General features: G+C 31.8%; 1 protein-coding gene across 1 annotated transcript; it reads left to right on the top strand.

Annotated features, from left to right (window-relative positions):
* The first annotated feature begins 7,621 nt into the window (after positions 1-7,621).
* LOC107947155 (cytochrome P450 78A9) lies at positions 7,622-9,875 on the top strand. Its single transcript, XM_016881726.2, has 2 exons — positions 7,622-8,670; positions 8,912-9,875. Exons 1-2 carry the CDS (start codon positions 7,699-7,701, stop codon positions 9,530-9,532), a joined length of 1,593 nt encoding a protein of 530 aa, XP_016737215.2. The 5' UTR covers positions 7,622-7,698; the 3' UTR covers positions 9,533-9,875.
* The last annotated feature ends 431 nt before the right edge of the window (positions 9,876-10,306 follow it).

Here is a 10,306-nt window from a genome sequence, read left to right as displayed (position 1 = left end):
GCTTCGGTGTGTGATGTGTGGCAATGTGAAAGTCCATAGTTTACTATGGCGATGTGATAATGAAGCACTCAATTCATTTATTGTTCCTTAATTTGACAATGGAAGTAAATGAGAAATGGGCCCAAGGGAGTTAAATTTGTGAATAGCAACCTCGAAATTATCCAAATGAGTTTATTAATGAAATTGTGATTTGCAGGATGAATTAGATAAGCTAATAGATATATGATTGTGCACAATATTTGGTAAGAGTTGTGTAATTATGCCTATGAGCTTACTAAGCTTCTATAAGCTTACTTGTGTATGTTATTTGTTTTGTAGATTGACTTATATACATACGGAGGATCGAATCTACATCAAGGATCACACTATCCAGATTTACTCTGGTAAATTTTGTTTAGCAACTTTTTGATTTATATGGCATGTATAGGTGTTGATTCGATAATGTAATTGTGTGAATGATTAAATATGTAAAGTATGTTGAATGTGATGTTTTGTATTTGAAAATAAAATATACATGTTTTGGCTTGAAATAATTAATTGGTTGAATTCTATTAGTGTATATTGTGTTTAGCTACAGGAAATGGATAAATGAATGTTATTTGATCAAGATTTATAAGTCAATGTTTTGAGCATGAACTAGGTGTGTTTGATATGTGAAAATAGCTTAAAAATGGTGAAAAATTAGGTCTTCACACAGCCAAGTCACATGGGCGTGTGCCTAGGCCGTGTGGGAAAGTCAGAATCGCTCACAGGCTAATCCCACGGTCGTGTGAATAAAACAGATCTGCCCACGGGCTGGCCCCATGGCCATGGGAGCCCCACGGGCAGGCCATACGGACATGTCCAGGCCACACAGGCATGTGCCCCTATTTTCAAGGAAAAGTTTCCAAAGTTCCCGATTTAGTCCCAATTCACTTCCTAAGCATATTTTGGGCCTCGTAGGTCCATATTAGGGACTTAAAGATGAAATTTGAGAAATTTTAAATTGAAATACAGATTTATGACTCGGTTTTGTTCGTTTATTATTGTTTAATTCAGGTAGCACCTTGAACCCTGTTCCGGCGTCGGATACGAGCGAGGGGTGTTACAATAGGGATAAATTTTAAAAAAAGCAAAGTAAAGCAAATAATGTACAATTGAAAAACAACGTGAAAGGGAGGACTAAACGCACAATTAACCCTCAAGGACCAAGTGCGCGGATCTCAACCTTGCACGAGTCGGGTCATCGGGTTTGTGGCTCCCAGACGGTGCCGTTTTAAAGCCATTGAGATTGGCTCAAAACGACGTCGCTCCATACACTTTAAAAGATAAAAATAAAACCCTAAATGAAACATATACTCCATTTCCTTCCTTTTCTAAAGAAATCAAAGTAAAAGAAGACCTAAAGTCTATTACCACTATTCGGCTGACCCCAAAAACTCGAACAGATCAATCGCCACCACTGCAATTGGTGGATATCGACATGCGCACACCTCATCTGGAGCCTTGGCTCAAGGATTGCCGATTTCAGCCCTAGAAATCTCATCTCAAACTTCGATTTCGGCGAAGGAGATAAAGATTCCGATGGCCTAGTCGCGAAGGTAAACACTCCCCTTCTTCTATTTTCTTATATTCAAACCACATGCAAACTCAAAGAAGAACAATGCATAAATAATAAGATCGAGAATCACCTTTTCAATAATTTTCAATTTGATTTTGTTGTATTTAGTATGCGTAAGGATTGACAGTACAAACGATGGCTTTTTATAGCCGAATTTATAGAATTAATAAAAAATAAAAAATCTATTTTCCTGCTGTCATTTGCTGTGTATTCTGTTAGTCTGTTTCTTCTCATGTGTTCTACTGCAGGAATGGCCGTACAGAGGCACGAGTGGGGGCACGTGTGAAGGACTGGTGGCGCATGTGTAACACCCCCTAACCCCAAACTGTCGCCGGAATGAGGTTATGAGGTATTGCCGGACTTATCAGACAACTTACGAATAATTTACAATTAATATAACTTTCATAGTATAATATAATAATTAAGTCCCTATCTTGGACTCTCGAAGTTCAAACACGTATTAAAAGTAGAACGAGACTTGTTCGAGTATTCCAATTTTTTTTTTTTATAAAAAATTTCGGCAGCATTTCTGCTTATTTTTACTTAAACCTCCTGCAAATTCAAACCAAAATCACCAACACCAATGTTTCACATTCATATAACTAATATTTATATCATTAACATAATTTTAGCTTAATAACTATCATACCATCATTCAAAATTGATTATAAACTTCATTCATTTAACAACTTAATGTTCATGTATCAAAATATCATGTACTTTCCTTACCATTTCATTTAACCATCTAAATCTTATAATTCATCCTTCACTACTCAAAGTAATATACATATTCAAGTGACTAAACAACACCTATGTACATGCCACCTTTACCCAAAAGAAAAATATACATCACCAAGTTTGTGTTGGAGTCGGGATTGTTCTGGATGCTGAGCCGGGACACTTGACTTCTACTAACGTGCACACGGAAACAACCGTACGTTGAGTATGGATATACTCAGTGGTATTACTATAAATCAAGACTATTTAACATTAATAAATTACAAACATCAACCATAAATTTTATAATTATTTAAACTACTTTTATATATAATTATTTTACTTCATAAATCTTAAATTCATAATTAATTTTTCTCATACTAACTCAATTCATAATTTAGTTCATACATTCTTTCTCGTACTTTTCAATAGTGCTAAAACAAATAATCTCATTTTCAAAAATTCATTTCAATTATTTACCCTATTAACAAAGCTCGGACTATGACAGATACGCGGATTTCCACCCAAACACACCAGAATGTCCAACCCAAACACACCCAAAATATTTTAAATCCTCCATAACACACCAGTAAGGCATTAAGTGCCTCTTCGGATAAATCGAAGTATATAATAACAGAAACATCTTCTCGGCCGAACTACAATCTCCTCATCACATCACAAATCCAATGGCATGCCATTTGTATCAAATATAGTCCGACAAGTTAATAGGATATTATTTTACTTTTTCTAATTTCAATTTAATTTACACAAAAATTTTCAATACTCATTCAATTCAAATATCTATTATCTTAATTCATATACAAATTAATTTTCACACAAGTGTATACCATCAAAACCATACAATTGTCACCATTTATTTATTTTTCAATCAATACACTTTTCAAATAATCACATACTTACCTCAAGTCTTACTTACCATACATAACAATTAAAATTTCAGCAATCAATAATAATTAAAATTTGAGTTATAGTAATACACACCGTAATTCTCCCGTTTTAGTCCTCAATGACTTTCTCCTTTCCTTTCGATGCTGGCGTTTCAGGTTCTTTGTTGGCTACGAAAATAATAGTAATTTATATTATTATTTACAGCATTAATTATAATAAATAATTAAATTTCTAAACAATTCCTACCTTATTCCCAATTTAATCCTAACTAAACTTAATTATTTTCTTAATCCAATTCACTCTCTTTTTCTATTCAAATTTTGTCTAAACTTATATTTAACTATAAAATTTCCAGCATATTTCCCTAATTTCGAAATTTATTCAATTTAATCCCTTCAACATAAAACTTATAGCCTAGTTTACAATTTAATCCCTTAATCAATTCTAACTTAGAATTCATTCAATTAAATCCCTAATTCCATAATTTATCCAACATGAACCATATTTGGAAACATATAAACTCTTGAATTATCAACTTAATTTCATCAAAACTTGTTTTAAAGCTTCTAAAATATCAAAATTAAGAGAAAAGGACTTAATTAAGCTTACCAATTAAACTTGAAGCTTTAAAATCTCAATTTCCCTTTTTATTTTCTTTCCCTTTTTCTTCCCCTGTTTTCGTTTTGTTCCCTGCTTCGTTTCTGTTTCTTTTGTTTTGTTTCTTTGTTTCCTTAATTCTTTTTATGCTTTATTATTTTATTAACATAATATAATATTAATATCATATATTAAAATATCTTTTACTTTAATATTAAATAAATTAATAATTATATAACAAGTGTACATATTTATATTATTACAAATGTCATTATCTAATTTGCTTATCAAATAAAAATCTCATGATTTAATTAATACAATTAATAATTATAAAATATCTTTATACTTAAATTATAAGTAATTAAATATTTAAATTACAATTGTACCAATACAATTCTTACACATGTATATTTTATTACCATACAATTGTCTTCTATTTAATTTATTTAATAATAATGCTAATAATAATAATCTAATATAAAACCATAATGTTAATTAATAATTATAATAATTTAATATAAAACCATAATAATAATCATTATAATATATAAAACCTAAAAAAAATCTTTGATTTTATTTCACCAATATGCCGCCTCATTTGTAGTCAATGACTTAACTGCCATTTTAATCCTTTTTATTTTCTATTGCTTTATAATTAAACTTTTATCCTTTATTCAATTTAATCATTTTTATTACTTACTCTAAATTAAGCTAAATTCACCTAATTAGATCCTAATTAGACACACCACTAGGCTCATAAATATTTTTAATAATTATTTTCGAACTTATTTCACTAAGACGGAGGCCCTATAACTCACTTTTCCGGTGCCTGTGAATTTCGGGTTATTACAGCACGTGTGGTGCTGGAGACCAGTACGAACTGCTGGTTGCGGTGCGAGAGGAGATGGCTAGGGTTTCGGCTTCTAAAACCAAAGTTTCAGTCATTTGGGCCAGTTTTGTAATTGGGTTAGGTTTTAATTGGGGGTTTCGATTTTTAGGCTGTTCTATGTAATTGGGTTAGGTCTAAATCAATAGGTTTGGGTTTATTTTAATTTAGGTCCGAAAATTTGTAAATGGACGTTGGACCCATAAATAATTTGGTTTATTATTTTATTATTTTTGGTTATTTTTGGGTTTTTTATGGGCCCGGGCAAATTGGGCCTATTACAATATATTTACTAAACAAACTAATTTATCAAACAATTTTATAACTTGTATTCAATATTTAATTTTTCAACACATATGTTTTTAATTTACCAAACAACACCTAAATCAGTAAAAAGTCTTTTCAATTCGTATGTTTTTTCAGCTCCAAGATTTTGTTTTGAAGTTTTATATTCTCATTCAACAAGATTTGAAGTTCAACGGTTAATTTCCTTTCATCCTTTTAAGTCACGGAAAGAAATCACATCCACTCTACAATAATTACGAATCATATTTATTAAAATAAAATTTTGAAGTGATCGACTAAATGTCAATCGAAAGTGGTCATCTTTATTATCCTTACGATAGCCTGAAACTTTTTGGGCATTGAATAATATTAACATTTTGGATATATGCAAGCTCAACTTTGAAGATCAATCCATTTAAAACAACTTTGTTTAAATATTGAATTGGTTTGGATAAAGAATTGAATATTTTGGATTGTGAAGAACAGATCGAGATGGTATTGAAATTACTATTAAAGAGTAAATCTCTAATAATTCACTTTATATTAGTCTTTATTAGGATATTGTAATTTGCTATTTTTTAACTAAAGAGTCGAATTATAATTAATGTATAATAAGTGAAAACTTTTATATATAAACGGCCTAGATTGAATCAACTTCCATCTATTAAATGCTAATGAAAATACCACTACTAATTGTTTTAACGATTTAGCAAACTGAAAACGAATTAGATATGATTTTCTTCACAAATTCATCGCTTTTCTTGCGTGATTTGAATTTGAAAACTTATTTTATTATATAAAAATAAATTTAAATATACCTATACTCATTCAACTATGCGCTTGTTGTTGTCCCTGTCACCTAATTGTAAAATATTTTAATTTGACACTCATGTTTTTAATTTATTCTTGTTTTGGTCACCCGCTATTAAATTGATTATAGAAAGCACTTTTCTAACTGGCACAATAACATATTTAATCCTTAATACAAATATATTCTATCATTTTGATCTTAATTTTAAATAATTTAATAAATTTAACCCTTCACATTTACAAATCCTATCATTTTGATCCTCAAATTTCCTAACCAAAGCTTTCAACTTTTAAAATAGAGGCATTCCACATCTATTAATTGTTTATATTTTTAACAAGTTAGTGTTAGAAATTAACTAAACATCATTAAAAATAATAGAAAATATAAATTTTAAAAATGTAATATATAATAAAATTATATAAATATTTTAATATTTGTAAAAAAAAATTCATATTGACTAGCATAATTTTAGTTTTTAATTAATTTGGTCAATAATTTGACACTAAATCATATTATTAATGATATGTATTGCTTATTGTGTATTTAAAAATTAAAAAAATAATTAAAAATTAATAGAAAACATAATAATCTCTTAATCAATTTATAAAATAAAAAAAATCATTATCAATGTAACAAAAGGAAAGTCAATTAATTATTTCACATTTTTATGGAAAATTTAAATGTTCATAATTTTTTCTTATATAATTATTTATCGAACAATTGGATTTTTCAAATCCATATTTTTAACTTTGGATTTAATTTTTAAGTCCGAGTACTATTTCTATGTACCTTGAAGGAAATATCATAATGTTAACAATAAGAGTAAATCTAAAGTATTTTTTCAAACGTTTTTCCATTTTATTTAGCCAAATTTTATCAACCAAAAGGTTATAAAATATTATATTCATAAAAAAATTAATGAAAAAAAAGAAATAAAGTTTCAAAATAAACTCATTGGTATCAAGAATTGGCTCGGAAACTGGCTTATTAGTTGAGAGAATTTTGTTCTTTTTTGGGTTTTACAAAATTTATAGATATTAATGCTTCTATTTTAAAAGCTGAAAGCTTTTATTAAGAAGTTTGAGAATCAAATTGACAGAATTCGTAAATGTGAATGGTTAAATTTATTGAATTATTTAGAATTAGGATCAAATTGATAGAATATGTAAGTATTGAGGACTAAATGTGTTACTATACCAGTTAGAAAAAGATTTTCCATTATCAATTTAACGACGGATGACTAAAATAAGAACAAATTCAAACGTTAATACATAAATTGAAAATTTTTAAAATTGAATCACGTGACCATTCTAATAAATGATAAAAGAAAAAAAAAAGAAGAAAAAGAAATTGAGCAGTGAATTAGTGGTATGATTGGTATTTGGTATTTTATAAAATTTTTAAATTAGTGCAACTTGGTTAATGGCTATGGGCCTATTGGCCTATATTGTTCAATTAGCGTGGGCATGAACTCCTCCAATCTTAATTTCCGTTATGGTAGTGGCGGCGCACCTTGATTTTAACTTTTGATTTTGTTTATTTCCGTTATAAATGCTTATAATATAACGCCCTCTTTAACCGTTACTTTTATGTGAATGCTACGTACAACTATAACGATACGTAATTACTTTTCAGATGAATTAATTATAAATAAATAAATAAATAACATGATAAAAAAAATTAGTTTTAAATTCTTTTAATGATTTATAAAATTATTTTGGGAAATAAAACGAATTCTTTTATTATATTCAAAAATCAATTATTTATGTACGTATAAGCATTTCATAATACTTCAAATCTCTATATAAGCCAAACATCCCATTTCTTGGTTTAACCCAAAAACGGAAACCATTACTGATTAGAAACAAACATCAAACAAAATTTTCCTTCTCCATGGAAACACACTCTGATTGCTTCTGGTTTTTGTTTCTTGCATCCAAATGCAAATCTTTTTCCACCCAAAATTCGATTTTGCTTCTTCTTTTTCTGTGCATGGCTTCGTTTGCCATGACCTTGTGCTTCTGGTTTTACCCTGGAGGCCCTGCTTGGGGTAAGTATAATTGGCTGACCAAGCGAGCTGCCTCAAAAGCCAAAAACACCATTCCAGGACCACGAGGGTTTCCAATTGTTGGAAGCATGAATCTCATGGTTAACCTGGCTCACCGTAAGCTTTCAACTGCAGCTAACTGTTTTCGTGCTAGGCGGCTCATGGCGTTTAGCTTGGGTGATACTCGGGTTATCATTACATGCAACCCTGATGTAGCCAAAGAGATCCTTAACAGTTCTGTTTTCGCTGATCGTCCAGTGAAAGAGTCTGCTTATAGTTTAATGTTCAACAGAGCGATTGGTTTCGCTCCTTATGGGGTTTACTGGCGAACACTGAGAAGAATCGCTGCTACGCATCTGTTCTGCCCTAAACAAATTAGCTCCACCGAGGCACAGAGGTTGGATATCGCTTCTCAAATGGTGTCTATAATTGCATGTCGTCGTGGGGAGTTCACCATACGCAATATGCTCAAGAAAGCTTCTCTTAACAACATGATGTGCTCGGTGTTCGGCACTAAATATCAACTGGAATCGTCAAATACTGAAACTGAAGAGCTCGGCCAACTCGTCGAAGAAGGTTACGACCTACTCGGAAATCTCAATTGGTCCGATCATCTTCCATGGCTTGCTTGTTTAGACCTTCAAAATATCCGGCTTCGATGCTCGGAACTTGTCCCCAGAGTGAACAAGTTCGTGAACAAAATCATTCAGGAACATATACTCAAAACAGGATCAAGAACCCCTGATTTTGTCGACGTTTTACTTTCTCTCAATGGACCTGATAGACTCTCGGACAACGATATGATTGCTATTCTTTGGGTAAGCAAGCAATTCTTTCATTTTAATATGCATGCTATTGTTTTCTCTTGCATGAAGTAAAGAATCAAAGGTGGAATCTTGATAATGATTTGGAGGATCAATTTGTTGATTAGATTCCTCAAATATACTATAAAATTTCTTAGCTTTTGCAAGGACTTGTTAGCACAACCAAACGTACCAATGTTCCCTTTGATTAATTACTAAAAGTTGATTGCTTTTCCTTTTTCTAATCATGCTATAGGAGATGATATTTAGAGGAACCGATACTGTGGCGGTTTTAATAGAGTGGATACTAGCGAGAATGGTGCTTCACCCTGAAATCCAATCAAGGGTCCAGGCCGAACTTGATCAAGTCGTTGGGAAATCATGGGCGTTGCTGGAATCAGACATTCAGTCGATGGTTTACCTGCCGGCGGTGGTGAAGGAGGTCCTCAGGCTACACCCCCCTGGTCCACTTCTATCGTGGGCCCGTTTAGCAATCACAGACACTACTGTCGATGGATATCACGTGCCTGCTGGGACAACAGCCATGGTTAACATGTGGGCCATCACTAGGGACCCAGATTTTTGGGTGGACCCACTTAAGTTCAATCCAGAGAGATTCGTATCCAAGGAGAGTGCTGATGTGGAGTTCTCGGTGTTGGGGTCTGACCTCAGGCTATCCCCATTCGGGTCTGGCCGTAGGAGCTGCCCTGGAAAGACACTGGGTTTAGCCACTGTTACCTTTTGGGTCGGCACCTTATTGCATGAGTTCAAGTGGGTGGCATCAGATGATAATCCAGTTGATCTCAGTGAAGTCCTTAAGCTCTCCTGTGAAATGGCTAACCCACTCAAGGTCAAAGTGCAACCTAGGCGCAGATAAAATAATCATGAAAATGGAGTCAAATCACCTCAAAATCTCAGCAAACGCCATTATCCTAAATTAGCTACCTGTTAATTATGCTGGACTTTAAAAATATATGTAAAAATATCAGTGTTTTGTCTCTACAAATCCCAATGCCCCCCCCCCCCGTGTTTTGATCTCTTAACCTACAGTATTGCTCGCTCCTTATGTAGATAGCTATCCTAGCAATAAGCTAGCTAGTGCTAGCAGTTTGTAAATTGTAACTATTTGACTGCAATTTGGTTTTGATATTTTTGCCAGCTTATAAAATTTCATTATATGAAATAATATATGTATAGCAGTGGGCTATGATTTTGATGCAGACATCACGATTTCACTGTATGGTTTTCTTGTTGCAATTCAATTTCTGTACAGAACACTTTCATTTTAAACCGTCTATGGGAATTCCAAGTAGAAGAGAAAGTGGACAATATGTGCATTTCAAGATGCAAGTATAATAATATATGGTGACAAATCAGTGTAAAAAACGGACATTATTTTTTTTTATTTGTACTTCTGTACTGTAGGCTGCCAATTATAAAGAAAATTATCACTTCATTACTAAAAAAGTTTTTAAGCTTTTCCAGCTCAATCACAACGATGATATTCATTGCAATTGATTGAGAATAATTATCGAAAATGTGTCTGTTACGAAGAATTTTTCATTAAAAAAAAAAAAGAATGGCAAGAGTCGAGAAGAAGCTAGAGAAGATTTCCTTTTCACTTTGGGGAAAAAAGGGGCAGGGTCTTTTA

Source organism: Gossypium hirsutum, chromosome A12, assembly GCF_007990345.1.
Source record: "Gossypium hirsutum isolate 1008001.06 chromosome A12, Gossypium_hirsutum_v2.1, whole genome shotgun sequence".
Classification (NCBI taxonomy): domain Eukaryota; kingdom Viridiplantae; phylum Streptophyta; class Magnoliopsida; order Malvales; family Malvaceae; genus Gossypium; species Gossypium hirsutum.
The sequence above is the reverse complement of the archived record's forward strand: the minus strand, read 5'-3'. Positions and strand labels throughout refer to the sequence as shown.

Coding starts and splice junctions, on each gene's coding strand:
- LOC107947155 (XM_016881726.2), top strand. CDS start 7,699: ATGGAAACACACTCTGATTGCTTCTGGTTTTTGTTTCTTGCATCCAAA. Junction 8,671..8,911: donor ATATGATTGCTATTCTTTGG/GTAAGCAAGCAA, acceptor ATCATGCTATAG/GAGATGATATTTAGAGGAAC.